The following is a 22389-nucleotide window of genomic DNA, read 5'->3' on the forward strand; positions in this document are numbered from 1 at the left end:
TTTGTGATTATTTTTGATTGAAAAAAGTATATTCATATTTTATAGTTTTTTTTAGTAGCATCACAGAAAATGTAAGAATTTACATTTTCATTAAAAAAAATTATCCACAAAATTATTTTAGATATTTGTGATTATTTGAAATTGTAAAAAATATTATAAAAATAAATTAAAAATATTATATTTTTATTTTTTAATAAATAAATGGTTATTTATTTTAAAAATGCCATTTTTGTCCCAATAAATCCCATTACATTGCTGCTGGAAGTGAATCCTTATTTTCCCGTTTTTTTCCTCCAAAAATCTGAGAACAAATCCAGAAATTCTGCTTCCGAGAACGACCAGCAAAATAAAGTAAAAAACTACATTTTAATCTAAACCTTTTATTTTGTCGTCCTGAACTTCCAGCCAATGAAGCGATCAGACTTTATTGCTGCTTTCTGACCAATCAGCTTGTCAGAAACAGAAGTAAATAAAGTGAATAAATAAATTCCTTCAGTGCTTCAGAAACGGATCAGTCAGACTTTTTCAGCTCATTTCTTCTTTTTCTGGAGCTTTCTAAGGATGTTTTATTACCCCGCGGTGTTGAGGCATCACTCAGGATGTTTCTCTACCATCTGGTGAGTAAAAATCTGCTTTATTTCTCAGTAAACTTCTTATTTTACAGCATTATTATTCATGAAAAACCTTCAAAATGGCTCTCTGGGCTTCATTTGAGACTTTTCTTTGACTTTAGACACTTCAAGCCTGCTTTGCTTTTAAAGAAAACTTTTAAATTCCTCCTAAAAGTTTCTGTTCTGGTTATTTTCTGCTCCAGTAAAACTTTAAACTGAAGGTTTTGCTGTTAAACGTGTTAATAATGAATATATAGAAAGCTCCGTGCTGCAGGATGTTTAAGATGTTTTCTTTTCTTTGAGAATCTGTCATAATTTAGCATTTTCCGGCATTTAAATGCACATTTTTGTGCCGTTTAAATGTGTTGTTCAGTGGACTGGTAGAGAAATGAAATGAACAAGAAGCTGCAGGTGCAGAAGAAACGAAGTCTGGAGACTAAATAAGATGTTTGACGTCTTTGAAGTTTGGTTTGAAAAGTAAACACCTTTGAAGATGAAACGTTTTACAGCAGCCGACGAGCGACTGGATTTATTAGAGGCTTAAAAACCGTCAGATAGTAAAATACTGACAAACATGGTTAAAGTTATGAATTATCTGATAACTGATGCGTATTAAAATCACCATGGTTCAAATTTCAGCTCATTTTGAGCCATTTTTAACAAATTTTGGACAATATGAATTTTTTATAAATAATTTTAAAGTTGTTTAGGACACATGTTGAATGAGAAACGACAATTTTCAAGACATTGAACAATTTTTTACTAATTTTTAAATCATTTTGGACAAGTTAGGTCATTTAGGACAGGTTTGAAGTGTTTTTTGGACCATGTTCAGCTCATTTTTGACCGTTAAGTCATTTTGAACAAATTTAATAACTGGGGGAAAGTTTCAAGTAATTATGTACAACCTCTAAGCTTCTCGGTAAATTTCAAGACATTCTGACTTTTTAAAGTTTCAAGGCAGTGTTTTGAAGTTTCAAGTCATTTTGAACAGTTGTTAGCTCATTTTAGACAGTTGTTAGCTCATTTTAGACAGTTGTTAGCTCATTTTAGACAGTTGTTAGCTCATTTTTGACAGTTGTTAGCTCATTTTAGACAGTTGTTAGCTCATTTTAGACAGTTGGTAGCTCATTTTAGACAGTTGTTAGCTCATTTTAGACAGTTGTTAGCTCATATTAAACAGTTGTTAGCTCATTTTAGACAGTTGTTAGCTCATTTTAGACAGTTGGTAGCTCATTTTGGACAGTTGTTAGCTCATTTTAGACAGTTATTAGCTCATTTTGGACAGTTGTTAGCTCATTTTAGACAGTTGTTAGCTCATATTAAACAGTTGTTAGCTCATTTTAGACAGTTGTTAGCTCATTTTAGACAGTTGTTAGCTCATTTTGGACAGTTGTTAGCTCATTTTAGACAGTTGTTAGCTCATTTTAGACAGTTGTTAGCTCATATTAAACAGTTGTTAGCTCATTTTAGACAGTTGTTAGCTCATTTTAGACAGTTGGTAGCTCATTTTGGACAGTTGTTAGCTCATTTTAGACAGTTATTAGCTCATTTTGGACAGTTGTTAGCTCATTTTAGACAGTTGTTAGCTCATTTTAGACAGTTGTTAGCTCATTTTAGACAGCTGTTAGCTCATTTTAGACAGTTGTTAGCTCATTTTAGACAGTTATTAGCTCGTTTTAGACAGTTGGTAGCTCATTTTAGACAGTTGGTAGCTCATTTTACACAGTTATTATCTCATTTTAGACAGTTGTTAGCTCATTTTGGACAGTTAGCTCATTTCAGACAGTTGTTAGCTAATTTTAGACAGTTGTTTGCTCATTTTAGACAGTTATTAGCTCATTTTAGACAGTTGTTTGCTCATTTTAAACAGTTATTAGCTCATTTTAGACAGTTGTTAGCTCATTTTAGACAGTAGCTCATTTTAGACAGTTGTTAGCTCATTTTAGACAGTCATTAGCTCATTTTAGACAGTTGGTAGCTCATTTTAGACAGTTGTTAGCTCATTTTGGACAGTTGTTAGCTCATTTTTGACAGTTGTTACTTCATTTTAGACAGTTGTTGGCTCATTTTAGACAGTTGGTAGCTCATTTTAGACAGTTGTTAGCTCATTTTAGACAGTTGTTAGCTCATTTTAAACAGCTGTTAGCTCATTTTAGACAGTTGTTAGCTCATTTTAGACAGTTGTTAGCTCATTTTAGACAGTTGTTAGCTCATTTTGGACAGTTGTTAGCTCATTTTAGACAGTTGTTAGCTCATTTTAGACAGTTATTAGCTCATTTTAGACAGTTGGTAGCTCATTTTAGACAGTTGGTAGCTCATTTTACACAGTTATTATCTCATTTTAGACAGTTGTTAGCTCATTTTGGACAGTTAGCTCATTTCAGACAGTTGTTAGGTAATTTTAGACAGTTGTTTGCTCATTTTAGACAGTTATTAGCTCATTTTAGACAGTTGTTTGCTCATTTTAAACAGTTATTAGCTCATTTTAGACAGTTGTTAGCTCATTTTAGACAGTAGCTCATTTTAGACAGTTGTTAGCTCATTTTAGACAGTTATTAGCTCATTTTAGACAGTTGGTAGCTCATTTTAGACAGTTGTTAGCTCATTTTGGACAGTTGTTAGCTCATTTTTGACAGTTGTTACTTCATTTTAGACAGTTGTTGGCTCATTTTAGACAGTTGGTAGCTCATTTTAGACAGTTGTTAGCTCATTTTAGACAGTTGTTAGCTCATTTTAAACAGCTGTTAGCTCATTTTAGACAGTTGTTAGCTCATTTTAGACAGCTGTTAGCTCATTTTAAACAGCTGTTAGCTCATTTTACACAGTTGTTAGCTCATTTTAGACAGTTGTTAGCTCATTTTGGACAGTTGTTAGCTCATTTTTGACAGTTGTTACTTCATTTTTGACAGTTGTTACTTCATTTTAGACAGTTGTTAGCTCATTTTAGACAGTTGGTAGCTCATTTTAGACAGCTGGTAGCTCATTTTAGACAGCTATTAGCTCATTTTAGACAGTTGGTAGCTCATTTTAGACAGTCGGTAGCTCATTTTAGACAGTTATTAGCTCATTTTAGACAGCTTGTCTTCATGTACAAAAATCTTTTTAAACCATTTTTAACACATTTTGGACAACTTGAGTAATTTCAGATGACTCAAATCATTTGTGACATGTTTTTAGGTAATTCTGGACAAATTTGAATTCATTTTGAACCATTTTTTGACTCATTTTGGACAAATTTAAAGTTCTTTTGCTGAAGTCTGAAGACATTTTGGACCATTTTTAACTATTACTTATTAGTAAAAGAGCTTGAGCGTAATCCACACCTGAACCTGAATCATTCAGTCTTTAAAAACAGTCTTTATTTCCAACATTTTGATACTTTTTAGTGACAATCTTTGTTTTGCTAAAAAGGAAGCGTGACGTTTTCTATTTTTTGCTTGTCTGCAGCTGAATGGAGGCTTTTTGTGATGTTAAAATGCTTCTTTCTTCTCATTTTTCTCCTCATTAAATCGATGTGTCTTTCAGGCTGGTGGCCACAAAAGCCATCAAACCTTCTCGCAGAGAATATCTGGCGGTCAACGTTGTGAGCACCTGGTGAGAACCCTCTCAGTGATCTGTCATTATTATTATTATTCTGTGGTTCAGCTGTTATCTGAAGGAACCTGATGTTCCACCAGCAACGACATCATGGACTACATTCTGGAGAGGGTTCCTCCTCCTCAGCCCGGCCTGCCTCGGCCTCGTTTCTCCCTCTACCTGTCCTCCCAGCTGCAGTACGGAGTCGTCCTGGTCTTCCACCGGCAGTGTGACCTCCTGCTCAGTAAGAAGCACCTCTCGGTTACTCACCGAGAACCTCAGAGTTCTCGTCCTGATTCTGAACGTTCTGTCCTTTCAGAGGAGGTTCAGACCGTCGTAACTCAGCTGGCCAAGCAGAAGACGCGTCAGAAGCTGGATCTGGACGACCACGGCAGGTCAGAGAGGATGTTTGATGTTCTACAGCAGAAAATAGGAAGATTTAGAAAGAAGATTTAGCTTCGGATAGTAAATTATTTCTGAGATTTGTTTTCAGAATCAGCCAACATTTCCATCAGGTTTCTTCTCTCATTAAAACGACAACATGTGAGGAACTATTAGAGATAAAAACCTGAAAGTTTCTCATCATGTCATTGATCCAGAATCTGGAATACTGGACAGTAGATCAATAATCTCTGATTATGGAGGAGATGAAATATGAAAAAACAGGTTTCATGTCATTTTAGATGGTTCCTGGGTGGTTCCTGGGTAGTTCCTAGATGGTTCCTGGGTGGTTCCTAGATGGCTCCTGGGTGGTTCCTAGATGGCCCCTGGGTAGTTCCTAGATGGTTCCTGGGTAGTTCCTAGATGGTTCCTGGGTAGTTCTAGATGGCTCCTGGTAGGTTCCTGGGTAGTTTCTCGAGGGTTCCTGGGTAGTTCCTAGATGGTTCCTGGTAGGTTCCTGGGTGGTTTCTAGATGGCTCCTGCGTGGTTCCTAGATGGTTACTGGGTAGTTCCTAGATGGTTTCTGGTAGTTCCTGGATGGTTCCAGGGTGGTTCCTAGATGGTTCCTGGGTAGTTCCTAGATGGTTTCTGGTAGTTCCTGGATGGTTCCTAGATGGTTCCTGGGTAGTTCCTAGATGGTTCCTGAGTAGTTCTAGATGGTTCCTGCTAGGTTCCTGGGTAGTTCCTAGATGGTTCTTGGTAGGGTCCTGTGTTGTTCCTAGATGGTTCCTGGGTAGTTCCTAGATGGTTTCTCGAGTATTCATTCAAAGTTCTTGAAATGTTCTGGACTGACTGACCTTCAGTTCTTAGAGTAATGATGGAAACTCTGAGTCCTTGTGGACGAGTTCTGAGTCATTTCAGGTCCATTTTGTGCCGTTTTATTCACTCATTTAGTGTCATTTTAGACACTTTTTTTCTGTAGTTATGGAAAGTTTTTGAGTAATTTTAAACTATACCAAATTTTAGATTATTTAAACCATTTTGGTCGATTTTTAAGTGAATTTGGATCATTTTTGGTCTAATTTTGGACACTTCTTTAGTCACTGCAGACCATTTTTAATCCAATTTTGGACTATTTAACAGGACTAGATAAGAGCAATTTTGGAAAATTTAACCCAATATTCTTTATATATTCTTTATTACATTTCATCAATGTGAACAATTTCCATCTAATTTTAGATAAACTGAGACATTTTGGACAATTTTTAGGTAAATTAAGTAAAAACAAGGAAGAACTGAAATTTTTAGAGCATAAAATCTGGATATTTCTAAAAATATTTCTGAAATTTAAGCTGAATAAATCAAATACTTGAAGAGATTTTTCAAAAACTTCCATCAGGTTTTTTGTCTCATTAAAACAACATGTGAGGAACTGTTAGAGATAAAAACCTGAAAATTTCTCTTCATTTCTCATCATGTCATTGATCCAGAACTCGTCCACAAGGACTCAGTTTCTAAAATGACATGAAACCTGTTTTTTCATATTTCATCTCCTCCATAATCAGAGATTATTGATCTACTGTCCAATATTCCAGATTCTGGACCAATGACGATGAGAATTAAGAGAGAAACTTTCAGGTTTTTATCTCTAATAGTTCCTCACGTTGCTGAGATGAACAAACCTTCTGAAAGCGGGTCGACGGATGATTTTTAACAGAAAATATCTCAGAAAGTGTTTGATCTCTGAGCTCAGGAGAAGTCTGAGGGACCTTCCAGCAGCAGAACAAACCTGACGATTCTGTTCCATCTCCGTCCAGGAAGCGTCTGGTTCTTCCTGACGCCTTGTCGCTGCTGCAGGAGGCTGAAGGAGCTCCGGATCCTCTGTTTGGAGACATGGAGCTGCAGGAGACGCTGCCGAGTCTGGAGTCGCTCATACAGGTCAGAAAACTGCAGAAAACTATAGGAAAATCAGCAGAAAACTATAGGAAAATCAGCAGAAAACTACATGAAAATCAGCAGAAAACTACATGAAAATCAGCAGAAAACTACATGAAAATCAGCAGAAAACCAGAGGAAAATCAGCAGAAATAGAGCTGGAAATCATCTAACGTTTCTTCTGGTTCTCAGGCAGCTGAAGAGTTTCTGAGGGAATCTGAACGTCCAGAAGCCAGAAGTCTTGCTGCTGCTGCTCAGGACGGTAGGTTATCACTCAATTCACCTATCAATATATCCCACTTTATTCAGAAATAAAACAGTCCAGGTATCAATACAAATAAATAATGAGATTACATGAATTAAAATAAGCTTCATAAATAACTGAAGTAAAATAAATAAAGTAAAATATACTGTATATTATTAAAATACAGATGAGGTAGAAATTAAAAAATAAATTAAAAATAATCATTTATAAGAAGCTAGATAAATAATTACAATAAAATGAAATGAAGTAAAATATCCAATAATAAAATACAGATGAGATTGAAAATGAATAAATAAAATAAAAAAGGAATTATTTAATATAAGCTAGATTAATAGCTAAAATAAAATACATGAAGTAAAATATCTATTATTAAATAGATATAGAGATAGAAAATAAAAATTTAAAAGAATTATTTAAAATAACCTACTTAAATAGCTAAAATAAAATGAATATTTATTCTTAAACTACAGATGAGATAGAAAACAAATTAAAAATAATCATTTATACTAAGCTAGGTAAATAATTTCAAGAAAATAAAGTGAAGTAAAATATCTATTATTAAAATACAGATGATATAGGAAGTAATTAATTAAAAATAATAATTTATAATAAGTTTGATAAATAATTACAATAAAATAAAATGAAGTAAAATATTATATAATAACATACAGATTAGATAGAAAATAAATCAATAAAATAAAAAGAATTATTTAAAATAAGCTACATAAATAGCAAAAATAAAATGAATATTTATTCTTAAAATATTGATGAGATAGAAAATAGATATATTAAAAATAATTATTTATAATAAGCTAGAGAATGGTTTAAAATGAGCTTGACAAATAATTACAATAAATGAAGTAAAATATCTATTATTAAAACATAGAGATAAAAAATAAAGAAATAAAATATAACAGAATGATTTAAAATAAGCTTCATAAACAACTAAAATTAAATAAACTAAAACAGCTATTATTAAAATAGCAATGAGATAAAAATTTAAAAGAATTATTTAAAATAAGCTACATAAATAACTACAATTAAATGAAGTAAAATATTTATTATTAAAATAAAGATGAGATACAAAAGTAATTAATTTAAAATAATTGTTTATAATAAGCTAGATAAATATTAATATTATTAAAATAGATATAGAAAATAAATAAATAAATTTTTAAAAAGAATTATTTAAAATAAGCTATTATTTCATATTATTATTATTTTATTAGCTAAATAGATATAGAGATAGAAAATAACCAAAAATTAAAAGAAATTATTTAAGATACATAAATAGCTAAAAATAAAATGAATATTTATTCTTAAAATGCAGAAGAAATAGAAAATAAATAAATAAGATTGATTTAAAATTAGCTAGATAAATATTTTGAATAAAATAAATGAAAGAAAATATCTATTATTAAAGTACAGATAGAGACTAAATAAATAAAAAAAATAATTATTTATAATCAGCTAGATAAATAATTACAAGAAAATAAAATGAAGTAAAATTTCTATTTTTAAAATAGAGATGGAAAATAAATACATGAAATAAAAAGAATGATTTGACATAAGCTAGATAAATAACTAAAATTAAATAAATGAAGTAAAATATCTATTATTAAAATACAGCTGATAGAAAATAAATAAATAAAATAATATAATATATATAAACAGATAATTAAATAACTGTAAATTAAATAGACTAAGATATGGAAATCAGTAAATAAAACTAGTCTGAAGAAGAGTAATCGGATCGATCCCATTGATGGCATCTGGCCTCTAAAAACCTCCAGAAATGATTAATGGCCACAGCAGAGTTCATGAATGATTAAGACGTTCATCCAGGACAAAGTCAGAATAAAACTCTGATTTCTGCTGTGTTTTCCCTGTTTTTTAAAAAAATCTCTGCAGGAATCACAGCGTGTCCAGAGTCCATCACTCTGAAGGAATATCCGCCGTTTTTCAGCCCGACTGCAGAGGTGAAGAAGGAAGTCTTTAACAGTCCGATGTGTTGAATTAAACTCCTCTGATCTATGTTTGTTCTTCTGCTGCAGTTTGAAATGTTGTTTAACCCTCCTGTTGTCTTCATTTATGGGCACTAAAAAATACAGTTTCTTTGTCTGGAAAAATCCAAAAATTCTGCAAAAAAATTCCTCAAATTTCTGAAAATTTGCCAAACCTTCAGGAAGAAAATTCCAATAATTCCTTAAAAGCTTCCCTTAAAAGTTTTATTTAAAAAAAAAAAAACACCAAATTTGACAAGAAAATACTTGTAAATATTTTCAAAAAATGAGTAAAAATCTTCCAAAAAAAGAAGAAAAAAAGAACATTCACATAAAAATCAACTAAAATCCAATGAAATTCACTGGATTTTGGTTGATTTTTATGTGAATGTTCTTAAGAAACATTTTTTTAAAATAGTTTTTTCCACCAAAAAATGTTCAAAGATTTCCCCAAAATGTTAAAAATCTGGACACCAGATTATATATCTATTTATAATATCTATTTTATATCTATTTTTTCCACATTTTCAAACTTTAAAACGGGTCAATTTTGACCTGCAGGACGACACGAGGGTTAAACTCCTCTGATCTATGTCTGTTTTTCTTCTTCTGCAGTTTGAAGGTGTGGACTTCGTCGGAGATGAGCAGAGAACCATCGACCTCCTCATGGACCAGCAGGATCACTTCCCAGAAGGTTTGTTAGAAAACTGAGAGATTATTTCCAGACGAATAGTAGAAGAAGAAATGCTGGTTTAGTTCAACATCTGAACACCCAAAACCAACCAACAGTTAAAAAATCTGGACCTTTGTGAAGGCTCACACAAGATCCAGAAAGGAGAACAACCCAGTGAGAACTGAAGAGAAGGAGAACAGGCGAAACAACACAGTGATTCCGTATGTGTCTGGACTGTCTGAAAAACTGAGGAGGATCTTGAACAAACACCAGATCCCTGTCTTTTTTAAACCAAATAACGCAACCTGGTGTATGCAGTTAAATGCAGCGAGGAATGCTCAGATCTCTACATAGGGGAAACCAAACAGCCACTTAACAAGCGTATGGCTCAACACAGAAGAGCCACTTCCTCAGGACAGGATTCAGCGGTCTTCCTTCACCTCAAGGAAGAGGGACACTCATTTCAGGACACCAATGTTCAGATTTTGGACAGGGAGGACAGATGGTTTGAGAGAGGTGTGAAAGAAGCCATCCATGTCAAAGTGGAGAAGCCATCTCTGAACAGGGGGGTGGTCTGCGACATCATCTTTCACCATTTTACAATCAGGTCCTTTCAAAACTCCCCAAAAGAACTACTCAGCAGAATGACTCAGGTGAGGTGGCTCATGCTAACGACCACCATTAGCATACGAGGGCTCGGTGAAACTCGCATTTCAACGAACTCCTTTGTGTCACTCCCTGGCTCCCAGCGACCATTGTTGAGGAGCCAGGTGGGCCTTGGCAATGGTCGTCAGAATGTGAATAACACTGACCACACCTCACAGGGGTTATAAGCTGAGGCAACATCAACCACCACCAGAACTGAAGAAGCCTCTTGGATGAGAGGTGAATTGTCTTCAAGGAACCTTCTTAAATTCCAGTTGGATTGATTTAAACAACTTTGGATAACCATGACCTGGATGAATGAAAAACTACACGGACGTTAAGTGCATAAGTTAAAAGTTGATTTTCAGTTGGGTTTTTAAAACAGTGTCAGAGTGAGTGCTTTTGTTCTAGTTTGGTGTCAGAAATGACGACAGTGTGAGCGCTCTCACCGCTCTGCGTTCTCACCTATCTTGGAAGGTGCTTCGTTTTTCCTGTTAGCTTCGTCTTTCATGTGGAGCCGACAGCCAACGGACACAGTTAATTCACCTTTGTTGCTAATGTTTCACAACGCTTCTGCCTTGGAGATTATTTGTCTTTTTACACTATTGGTCCAAGTCAAGCTGAAGTAAAGCACAGAAAAAGCAAGCCCTGTGTGATTATTTAAAGACTTGAGAATGTTAGCTAGCTGTCTAGCTAACACGCTTTTTATATATATATATTTTTTTTTTTATTTTTTTTTATTTTTTTTTAAAATGCAATTATTGCGATTAATTAATTACGTCGATATATATATATATATATATATATATATATATATATATATATATATATATATATATATATATATATATATATATAAAAGTGGTGGGATGCGATTTTAAAATTAATCTAATTACCGACGTAATTAATTAATCGCAATAATTGCATTTTTGTCAAATAGCAACATTTGACACAATATGTAATTATTTTCAATTCAAATAAAATTGGTTGACAGTTGAATCAATGACTAGACATATACGTGTTTATAATTTAAAATTTATAAAATTAATACAATTTTAAAATGGGACATAGAAAAAAATGATCTGGATGATTTAGTTTGTTTTTGTCCACTGTATGGCACATAATAAAAGCAGTTCAAGGACCTTCAGAAAGATGAAAATCCACAGATTCATTTTGTTTTCAGAGTTTCTGGGTCTGATAAATGGTGTCATTTTGATGGATCTTTTTTTGGAATACAATTTTTTGTTTATAAACAAAAATATTTTTTCATAAACTAAAAGTTTATAATTAAGTTATTAAAAGACAGACATTTTTGTGGCTAAAGTTTTTACTCTGCCGAGGCTCCGCCTCTTTGGCAGTGTAAAAACTCAAACCACTAAAATGCTTGTTTCATTTCTATTTATCTGCATTTTTCATTTGTCTGCTACATTCACAGATTACTGCAAACTCAAAATGCAATTTTAGCGATTTTATTCAACACTGTACGACTTTTTGTGAACTAAAACACTTTCAGTGTATTCTAAAGTGGTCTATTATGGGATGGCTACATCGTTAGCCGTTAGCATGACTCGCAGCTAACGTTAGCTCTGGTGCTAACAGCAACATGTTATACGTTGAGGTGATCAGAAAACTCTTTGTTGCACAGTTTGCTACAACCAGGCTTTTATCCAAGCTGCCATCGGGAAGATTTTAAAAGAAAACTTTCCTCCAAACGAGCTCAATGAGTCTCATCTTCCTTACCTGTTCATCAAAACCTCCTTCTACGCTGAAGTCACTCCTGTGTATCTCCTTCAATGCAGACTATAGACCGTGTGCTGCAGACAGACTTTAGGTTCATTAGCGCCCCCTACTGGGCTGGAGTGTTCATCAGTGTTACCTGTGTGCCAGAAATTAGGGAACTGAGAAAGGTGAGATTAAATGCGTTAATTTATTCAACGCGTTATTTGCGCTGTAATATATCATGGGTGTTTCACTGATAGACACCACTGTAATATCTATCTATCTATCTATCTATCTATCTATCTATCTATCTATCTATCTATCTATCTATAATAGATATATACATATATGTATATATCTATTTTATATATATATATATATATATATATATATATATAGAGAGAGAGAGAGAGAGAGATATACATATATGTATATATCTCGATCTATATATGCATATAAAGTGAGTTTGATGAAATATAACGGACTGTTGATGGACTGTTGGAGCTGGAAACCAGTGATTGTCAGTTTTTAAAGATATTTGTCTGATAAATGGAGTCACTTCAGTGGATTAAAGCCTTCCAGACCTGCCACTGTGGTTCTTCGCAAGTTAAACATCTCCATGTTCTCCAGTGTCGGTAGCAGCTCTGGACTCTATCTGGGTTCTCTAAAAAGATCTAATCCATCAAATATATTCTATTATATTGCAGTAAAAACGGTTTATTTTTCTTCCAGAAGCAGATCTGGAAGCAGAGCTGAAGAGAGGAGGAGATGAAGAGAAACCGGAGGAGCCGACGGGATTCATCTCAGAGTAATAAAATAATCCTCCAACCATAAATAAAGCCGTCCACTCACTCCAACTTTAACCCTGTAAACCCCACTGCAGCATTATTCAGATGTTCTATTATTAATAAACATTATTCAGATGTTCTGTTATTAATAATCATTATTCAGATGTTCTGTTATTAATAATCATTATTCAGATGGGTTCTTACCTTCTGCTTCTACTTCTGGGTTCTGCTGAGGTTCAGGACTTCATGTTGCAGTAAAATGTTCTGATTCTGTCAGATTCCAGCCGACCACTGCTAAAGACCAGCTGCTGCTGGAGGCCACAGACCAACCTGCTGAGGAACCTGTTGAGGAACCTGCTGAGGAACCTGCTGAGGAACCAGGTCCATCCACTGAGGAACCTGGTCCATCCACTGAGGAACCAGTCCTGCCCACTAAGGAGCCTGCAGAGGAACCAATTCCATCCACAGAGGAACCTGGACCTCCATCAGACCAGCTGACTCCGGTCTCGGTGCCTGACATCCCATCTCCTCCGTCTGCTGCAGAAGCTGGTCGAGGACGACCCGACTCAGAGGTACTGAACATGAACATCTCAAAAACTGAAGAACTCTTTGATCATCATCATCATTATTATTATTATTATTATTGATATTATTTTTCTTAGATCTGTTGTGTAGGACTAGATGGATGTTGATCTCCATTCTTGCACACATGAGACCTTCAGACTCTGTGGGATGGTCCAGTGGGTGAGGACATCCTCTGGGTTATCTAGTGGGCGTCCCCTTCATGGGTGTTTCACTGATAGACACCTCCAGAGTGTTCAGCAGTGAGTCCCAGGTTCACCCCCCAGGCTGCCATCTACTCACCTGAAGGTCCAGGTGGAGTCCTTTCTCTTCATCCACAGCCACTGACTTTCCTTTTCAGCGGCTCTGTAGAGGTCCTTGATCTCCTGCCGGTGGACCTTCCCACATAATCCCAGGAGAAGCCTGGATGACCAGGTGACTACAAAGCCTCCTCAGCCTACTTCTGCTGGTCAGACCCTCACCTTCCAGCTTCGCAGTTCTGCATCGGCAGGAAGTTCTGTATATCTCAGCTTCTTGCGCTCAGAGGCCTCCTCTACTGACAACTCCCAGGACACTGTGAGCTCCATGATGTAGACATAAGTGAAGCTGACCATAGCACCAGGTCTGGTCACAGGTTGGTGGATGTGATCTCAGGTGGGAAGCAGAACTTTTGGTCCAGGTCTACCAGCATCTTCCAATCACAAGCCCTCTCAACTGCACTGAGGCCCTCCCAAGAGGACCCTCGCCCTCCCAAGAGGACCCTCGCTCTCCCAGACAAATGTTGTTTCTTGCCATCGGGTGGACGTGGGTGGAAGGACGTTAACACTCCCTCGCTTCGTCTCCAGCACTAGTGCCAGACACTTTAACACCTGGGTGTTCCTCCAGGTGTAACAGCCTTGAGGAGGCTGGTCTTAGGGTTATGGTTAGGCCCACCAAGATGTGTCTGAGTGGAGGTGGAGTCAGTGAGCATGTCGGGTCTTCACCGTCCCAGTGGTTGAGGTTCTTGGGTGATGGTAGGGCATCATAGGCTGCTTTGATGGTGAAGCTCGCTCTAAACGTCTCTGGGTCCCACAGCTCTGGACCAGAGATCTTCCTGTTTTCCACTCCTTCCCAGGTCGTCCACTGCCCTTGCTTCGCCTGCGTCATGGCTTTTGCTCACCTGTCTGCTTCCTCTTGCCGTCGTACTTCCTGCACCACCAGGTCGTGTCTTTGGGATGGAGTGGCCTTGTTCCTGGCTGGGCTGCTGGTCCCAAGGCCAAGACAACCTCTTCCCTGCTGGCCTACATGTCCCCATATCTGAGTGCTGCCTTTGCCTGCTCTGTTGCCCCTGATGGGATCCACCTCCCCCCAGTTGCCAGCTTTGGGGCAGGAGCTGGAGATGGGCAGATCTAGAATTCCTTCACCATAGAGCCCAATACTGCTGAGGTTAGTGGCCACATGAGGTATGGAAGTAGCCCAAACGGCATCCACCAGAGTTTCAGCCTGCCAGGTAGTTGGGTTCTATCAGTGTTCACTAGACCACTGGTTACCTCCTTCCTTAGCTGGTCTACTTGCTCTTTGTCTTTGAGGGAGGAATCGTACCATCGGCCTCGGCTTTTCACAGGCTTCTCTGAGACAGGTGGAATAGTCTGATCACCCATGTGAAAGGGATGGTGTGATAGTTTCCCCTTGAACATGGAAATAGACGCTTCTGGACGTGAGCCTCATGTGATCCAGCTCCATGTTTTCTTGCAGCTTCCTCAGCAGTGGGACAGTGCAGGCCTTGGTTGGGGTGAGTGTTGTGAGGTCGTCCATGTAGGCTCAGTCCTGGTCTGATTGGCTGTCCTCCGACCACCAAACGAGGTGCCCCAATGATCACCTCCATGGCCGTGGTGAAGGCAAGCAGCGAGATGAGTAATGCAGGAAACAGAATTATGAACCCACTGAGTGTGACTCAGGTTTCTGTCCACACGTCAACTAATCTGATTATACTTCATAATAAACATATTTTTTAAAAACCCCAGATAAAACTGAAAAAGCAGCAGATATGGGTAAAATAATGAAACTTTTAGTGAATTTAAATACATCAAAACCCTTAATATACAGACTATAGTTATTTTTTTCTTTAAAATGATGGGAAATACTTGAAAAATAATATAATTTTCTGCCGATATAAATATAATAAAACCTGTGTGATTTTATGGTCAAACATTTTTTAAAAATATATTCAAAATTCAGAAACCCCCCCCCCGCCCCCGCCCCCCCCCTTTTTTTTTTTTACATTTAACGTGTAAATTAAATGTTGTATTATCTGGAATTAACAAAGTGGAGAAAATCAGTAAAATAACAGTTTAAAAATGGTCATTTTCCACAACTCAACATTCAGAGGTTTTCTTTTAAATGACAGCAAATATTTCTAGAATTATTATGGTTTTGCTGATTTAAATTAATACATTCATAAATAATAAATGTAGGGACGGATTTAGAGAAAAATTAAAAAATTAATAGGGTGGCAAAGGGGTGCCAGATACATTTTAGGGGTGGCATATATATATATATATATGTATATATATATATATATATATATATATATATATATATATATATATATATATATATATATATATATATATATATATATATATATATATATGTATATATATATATATACACACACATAAATACATACATACATCACATGACTATGCCAAGGCTCCGCCTCCTTGGCAGACTACATACATACATACATACATAAATATATATATGTATGTATATATATATATATATATATATATATATATATATATATATATATATATATATATATATATATATATATATATATATATATATATATATATGTATGTATGTAGTCTGCCAAGGAGGCGGAGCCTTGGCATAGTCATGTGATCATTGGCACTGGTTTGTCTGTCTGTCTGTTAGCAACATTACTCAAAAATGGAATGAAGGATTTGGATGAAACCAACCAGCAGGCGTTATCAAATTGACACAAATACTGCTGAAATAAGTATGTTAAATAAGTAAATATCATTTGTATTTGTCAGCCAATCCTAAACATGAGTTGTTCTTATTAGCTGTCAATCACAATATGTGATTTGATATGTCTAGCAGAAAGGGGAAAAGATTTAAACTGAAATAAAGTCAACCTTATACACTTTGAAGAAACCAAATGCTAGATATGTTCAAACTGTTTCTTAAATTTAGCAACAAATTAGATTAAGACTAATGTCTCTCTTATGCACTGTTTTGGGAAATCTGCATTTGTGTGATCTATATTTATGTTCTTCCTGCCACAATAATTACATTATCAATTCATCTAGAACAGAGTCAGAGTCCAGATAATTTTATTTATTGTCTTAGATTTGTGGTTTTATTTTTTTATGCTCTTTATTTGAGACATTTCTTACAATAATTATACAATTCCAATATTTGGATATTCTTAAGAATCTACTTATCATCTTAAAATTAAAAGACTAACTACATCAGATAATAATTTGTCCAAAAAGGTAATTATTGCGACAGGTGTACCTCTTGATCAGATATATTTTACTAAAGCAATATTCATAGCATGTGGACCAGCTGGACCAGAGATAGTCTCTGATTTACCTTTCACTGTCTGAGCTCTGCATGCCTTCATTTCTTTCTCTCTCTGAACTCTTCCTCCTCCATCTCCTCTCTGGGATGCTCTTCCTCCTCTCTTCTTTTAGGCTGGGAAAAGCTGCTGGTGGTTCCCTTCCTCTTCATTCTTTACTGTCTCCTACAAGAATCACACTGACTGAACTATGTTTTTTCCTTTGATCATTTTCATTATTAACTGTGATACAATCTGATGTGTACAATTTAAACCTTTATATAGACACTTAACATGTAAACGTTTTTTCAGCTGTAAACTAAATGATATGACTGTACTATGATGAAACACATCAATGTTGGTGTTATTATGACCTTGACACCAAAATGATTAAAAAAAAAAAAAAAAAAAAAACAGCATTAAACAAGCAGGATGTAGTTTTCAAACAGTGCATGAAAACCTGGTGTGACTGGAGGTTTGGTTACACTTTAATGTCATGTAAAGTCTGAGTAAATGTGTGATTTCTTTTGACTTACAGTCTGTTGTCAGAACCACAGGTTGTAATTATCAAAAAAAGAGACAAACTTCCACAGACGTTCCCCCACCATCCTTCTGTGGCTGTTCTCTAACATTAGCTAGCTACAGAAGTAAAAATTAGCAAGGCCCAGGCTCACTGGAAACCGTGGCTCGTCTCGCAAGCAAACACTTTATGTGAATTTAGACACTATTTGCATTTAATACATAGTGAACAGTTATATTAGCATGTAGTCTAACCCAGTCTAACTAGTGTCTTACTGTCACACCGAAGTCCAGCTGTCATTCCCATGAGTGAGGTCTAAGATCAGCCCCCTGAGGGGGCGTGTCACCTCGTATCTGTAGCAGCATAGACTGTACAGGACGTGACGTCAACATGGTGCATTCGAGAGCACTCGGACATCGGAGTTTCACTCGTTGTTCGTCTTTCCTGGACTTTCGCTCTTTACGGCCGGCCACAACCTTTCATGTACATATTTTTGAATTAGATCGTTCAGAACTGGGGAGGCAGCCGGGGTGGCAAGGCATCTTCTTGGGGTGGCAGTTGCTACCCTATGCCACCCCAGTAGATCCGTCCCTGAATGTAAGAAAACCAATTATTCTGTAAAATTACACACAGACATATATATATATATATATATATATATATATATATATATATATATATATATATATATATATATATATATATATATATATATATATACATATATACATATATACATATATGTATATATGTATATATGTGTATATATATATATATATATATATATATATATATATATATATATATATATATATATATATATATATATATTTATATACAGATATATAGATAGATAGATAGATAGATAGATAGATAGATACAGATAGATAGATAGATAGATAGATAGATAGATAGATAGATAGATAGATAGATAGATAGATAGATAGCAGCTTCTCAAGGGGTTCCAAGCCCAATAGGGTGGAACCCCTCCCTCTGAGGATCATAGAGTATAATAATAATGAATATTACTATGATAAAATATAATAATAATGAATATTACTATAATAAAGTATAATAATAATAAATTTTAATATAATAAAGTTCCTCTGACCTTCTCCTTGTTCATGTCTCCTCATGAAGCTCTGGTGATCCATTAATTAGGGTTTATTAATCCATTAATCAATAATAATAATAATAATAATAATAATAATAATAATAATAATAATAATAATTTTTTTGTATAGCACTTTTTAGAACACTCAAAGACACTTTACATGTAAAATCAGCAAACATTAAAAAAATAAAGGAACATCATAAAACAAGTCATAAAATATATCATAAAAATAAGTTAGTATTCTGTGTTAAAGCAGTTCTGAACAGGTGGGTCTGAGGAGAGTCTGAAGGTGGTCAGGTCTGTGCTGCATGGATGTGTGGGGGCAGATAGTTCCAGAGTGTGGGGGCACATAGTTCCAGAGTGTGGGGGCAGATAGTTCCAGAGTGTGGGGGAAGATAGTTCCAGAGTGTGGGGGCACATAGTTCCAGAGTGTGGGGGAAGATAGTTCCAGAGTGTGGGGGCAGATAGTTCCAGAGTGTGGGGGCAGATAGTTCCAGAGTGTGGGGGCAGATATGGAGATCCATTAATTAGAGTTTATTGATCCATTAATTAGAGTTTGTGATCCATAACTGTGATCCAACCTTCAGGAGGAGGTGAGGACCAGGAGGAGGAGGAAGCTGACCTTCTTCGATGCAGAGACTCAGCTTCCTGAAGAGGAGCAGCAGCAGCAGATCAGTAACCCCCTGGTCCACACCAGACCTCCAGTCCTGGTTCCTGGTCCAGACCAGAGGATCAGAGGGGCAGCTGACCTGCTGGGAAGGCCCTGTAGCTGTTAGTGATAGACAACACAACACAACACAACACAACACAACACAACACAACACAACACAACACAACACAACACAACACAACACAACACAACACAACAATAGAACGCCTAAACAGAACACAACTACACCTAAATACAACAATACAACACTACAACACCCATACACAACAATACTACACCTAAACACAACAACAACTAAACACAACACTACAACACTACATATAGGATTACATATTACAGAAAATATGCACAGACCTTTGGAAACAAAAATAAAAAAAAAATGCCCAGAATATAAAAATATAAGATATAATAAAATTAAATATTATAAAAATACATAAAATGCATTTAAAAAAATAATCGAACCACATATAACTATAAATAAATAAATGCATAAAATTAGAAATACAGAAATATAAATGATAAGATATAATATAAGATATATATTAATTAATATCAATAAATATATTAATATTAATATAAAATGCACTAAAGGACTTAGGAAAATAATTAAAATTACAGCATAAACAGCAATCAGTGTGAGTAAATATCCACAGATATCTCCATGAATTAAATGCCTTTCTATTATATTTCCTCTATTCTAATGGATCTGTTAAAGGTTTGTAGAGTTCCAGTGATTCTGTTTCTCTACATTCCAGTAAAACTGAATTAACTGAACATCTGGAAGCTTCTCTCTGTTCTCTCTGGAGCTGCAGCTGAACTAAACCCAGCCCTTTTCCCTGCAGTCCTGCCTCCACAGATCCAGCTACTATGGCAACAGGCTGCCGTTATCACGCCGATTTCAGGTTCGGACCTGCGGGTCAGAGAGCAAGGACCCGAGTCCACCACTGAGTCCGAGAAGGAGCGAGAGCCGGAGATGATGAAGGTGAAGATGAGGAAACTTGTGGAGCAGGAGGAAGATCTAAAACATCTCCAGATGATTTATTCATGTGTTTGTGATGGCAGGTCCCCATAGAGGAGGAGCAACCAGAGGGGATGGATATCTCAGGTAAAGTCTGGTGTGTTTGTTCAGAACCTCCAGGGAATAAAAAGAGGAACATCTTGGAACATGTTTCTGCTTTCAGCTCCGGGTTCTCTGCCGCTGGAGGCCTCCGACCAACGAGAAGCTTCCAGAGAGATCTCACCCATCCAGATGTCTGAGAGAGAAGGGTGAGGAAAACAAACACTCACCTCTGAGAGCCTCACATCCATGGTCTGTAGAGTCCTGAACTAAAGGTTCCATCCAGCAGAGAAGACCATGGAGATTATGGAGGTCCACAGAGAGTCGGAATTTTCTGTCATGGAACCACTGAAACACAAAAACCAATCATGGACTTTGGTTCCTTCATAGATTTATTAAAGGTTTTCTGGAAATATGACAGAATCTGCTGGATCATAAATATACAAATACAACAAAAACAAGACAGAAAACAACAAAAACACAAGACAAAACCACAAAAACGAGACACAAAACCACAAAAACGAGACACAAAATGACAAAAACGAGACAGAAAGCAACAAAAACGAAACAAAATACAACAAAAACAAGACAGAAAACTCCAGTTCCACAGAGCATGATACTGCCACTTCCATGCTTGAGGGTAGGTTTGGTGTTCTTGAGGTTAAAGGCCTCACCTTCAGGTTTTGTTCCATCTGACCACAGAACTTTCCTCCAGAATGTCTTCTCTTTGTCCATGTGATCAGCAGCAGACCTTTCTCCTGACTCTACCTTCATGTTTGTGCTGCAGGCCCATCGTGTCCAGATCTGTTTCTGCTCTTCAGGACATCCCAGAGGACATCCCAGAGGACATCCCAGAGGTGGTGGACGAAGTGCCAGAAGCAGCGGAGTCTCCTGGGTAATGTACTAACTTCACAGATCTTTCATTCTTTGTGGTTTCTGTATTTATCTTTATCTCTGTTCAGCTTGTTTCCAGAGTTTCCTGAACACGGCGTGGAGCCCGTCTTCTTCAGCTCCCTTCTGCCACCAAATGTCTGCCGCAAAACCGTCAGCGGCGCCTTCTACCGGCTGCTGGGTGAGAAGCAAACCATGTTCATGTTTCGGCATCGACACCACAGGAAGCTCTTTAACCAGAGCCCAGAGTCAGTCCCTGAAAATCCCAAACAGTGTTGCTGCTGGAGGCCAAAATCAGCACCCTAGTTTATACTGAACCCATGAGCTGCAGGAAGGCAACAATAAACACTGATTACTGACACTAAGAAATACTTAAAATGAAGGTTCCATCCAGCAGAGAAGACCATGGAGATGATGGATCCACAGAGGGTCTGAACTTTCTTTCATGGAACCATTGAAACACAAAAAACAATCATGGGTTTTGGTTCCTTCATAGATTTATTAAAGGTTTTCTGGAAACATGACAGAATCTGCTGGATCATAAATATACAAACACAACAATAACAAGACACAAAACAACAAAATGGAGACACAACACGACAAACGTAACGTAAAATGTGAAACGTCGTCCAGTCCTGGAATGACCCAGAAGTCCATATTTTGTATTTTACTTTGTGTTACTGATTTTGTTGTGTGTCTGTTGTGTTGCAGGGACTTTGTCTGCTGGGAGACTCCGAGCTGAGCAGGACGAGGCCTACGGAGACATCCTGATTCTACCTGGATCCCAACAGAACACCTGAGTTTGTAACGAGGACATTAGAGCCTCCAGTTCTGTCTTCAGTTCAGTCCTGTCAACCAGAAAAGGTCCAGATGTTCCCAGGTTTGTTTGGGATGATTTCAACCACTTTATGTGCAGTTTTTGGATCAACTTTTTGAGATTTTGACTGTTTTTCCTGTTATTGTTTTCCTAAACTGAAAGAAACTCAGTAACCTCCTTTGGTGTTTGAAGCAGAATAAAAGCATTTTTACGTTGTTCTGGGACAGTTTTTGTCTCATTTAGGGCCAGTTTCAAGACTTCCTGGACGGTTTTTAACTCATTTTGGACTCATTTTGAATCAATCTGGACCAGTTTGAGTAATTTCGCCAGGTTTGTTGACCAGTTTGGGATGATTTAAATCATTTTATGTGCAGTTTTTATATCAACTTTTTGAGATTTTTACTGTAATTTTTATCCTAAACTAAGAGAAACTAAGCATGTGTTGGTGTTTGAAGCAGAGCTGAAGCTCTGTCGGGTGTTTTTGAGTGTCTCCAGGTATTTGCGGCGTGCACGGCCGGACAGGTGTGCACTAACATGGCACTGCACTAACGTAGCGCTGCAGAGAGGAGAGGCATTAAGTGGAGTGAAA

General features: G+C 36.4%; 1 protein-coding gene across 1 annotated transcript; it reads left to right on the top strand.

Moving 5' to 3' along the window:
• The first annotated feature begins 561 nt into the window (after positions 1–561).
• On the top strand, positions 562–22367 carry LOC118470166 (meiotic recombination protein REC8 homolog). The gene is made up of 21 exons (XM_055013643.1): positions 562–617; positions 4140–4208; positions 4292–4434; positions 4510–4585; positions 6389–6509; positions 6699–6768; positions 8683–8750; positions 9390–9468; positions 12544–12619; positions 12877–13171; positions 13650–13750; positions 14046–14173; positions 14275–14542; positions 14895–14931; positions 18953–19136; positions 19878–20017; positions 20098–20140; positions 20217–20301; positions 20880–20987; positions 21055–21164; positions 21695–22367. The coding sequence occupies exons 1-21, from the start codon at positions 562–564 to the stop codon at positions 21781–21783; spliced, it is 2346 nt and encodes a 781-aa protein (XP_054869618.1). The 3' UTR covers positions 21784–22367.
• The last annotated feature ends 22 nt before the right edge of the window (positions 22368–22389 follow it).

The sequence above is a fragment of the Amphiprion ocellaris genome, chromosome 9, assembly GCF_022539595.1.
Source record: "Amphiprion ocellaris isolate individual 3 ecotype Okinawa chromosome 9, ASM2253959v1, whole genome shotgun sequence".
Lineage (NCBI taxonomy): Eukaryota > Metazoa > Chordata > Actinopteri > Pomacentridae > Amphiprion > Amphiprion ocellaris.

Coding starts and splice junctions, on each gene's coding strand:
- LOC118470166 (XM_055013643.1), top strand. CDS start 562: ATGTTTTATTACCCCGCGGTGTTGAGGCATCACTCAGGATGTTTCTCT. Junction 13,172..13,649: donor GAGGACGACCCGACTCAGAG/GTACTGAACATG, acceptor CTCACCTTCCAG/CTTCGCAGTTCTGCATCGGC. Junction 20,302..20,879: donor CAGATGTCTGAGAGAGAAGG/GTGAGGAAAACA, acceptor TTTGTGCTGCAG/GCCCATCGTGTCCAGATCTG.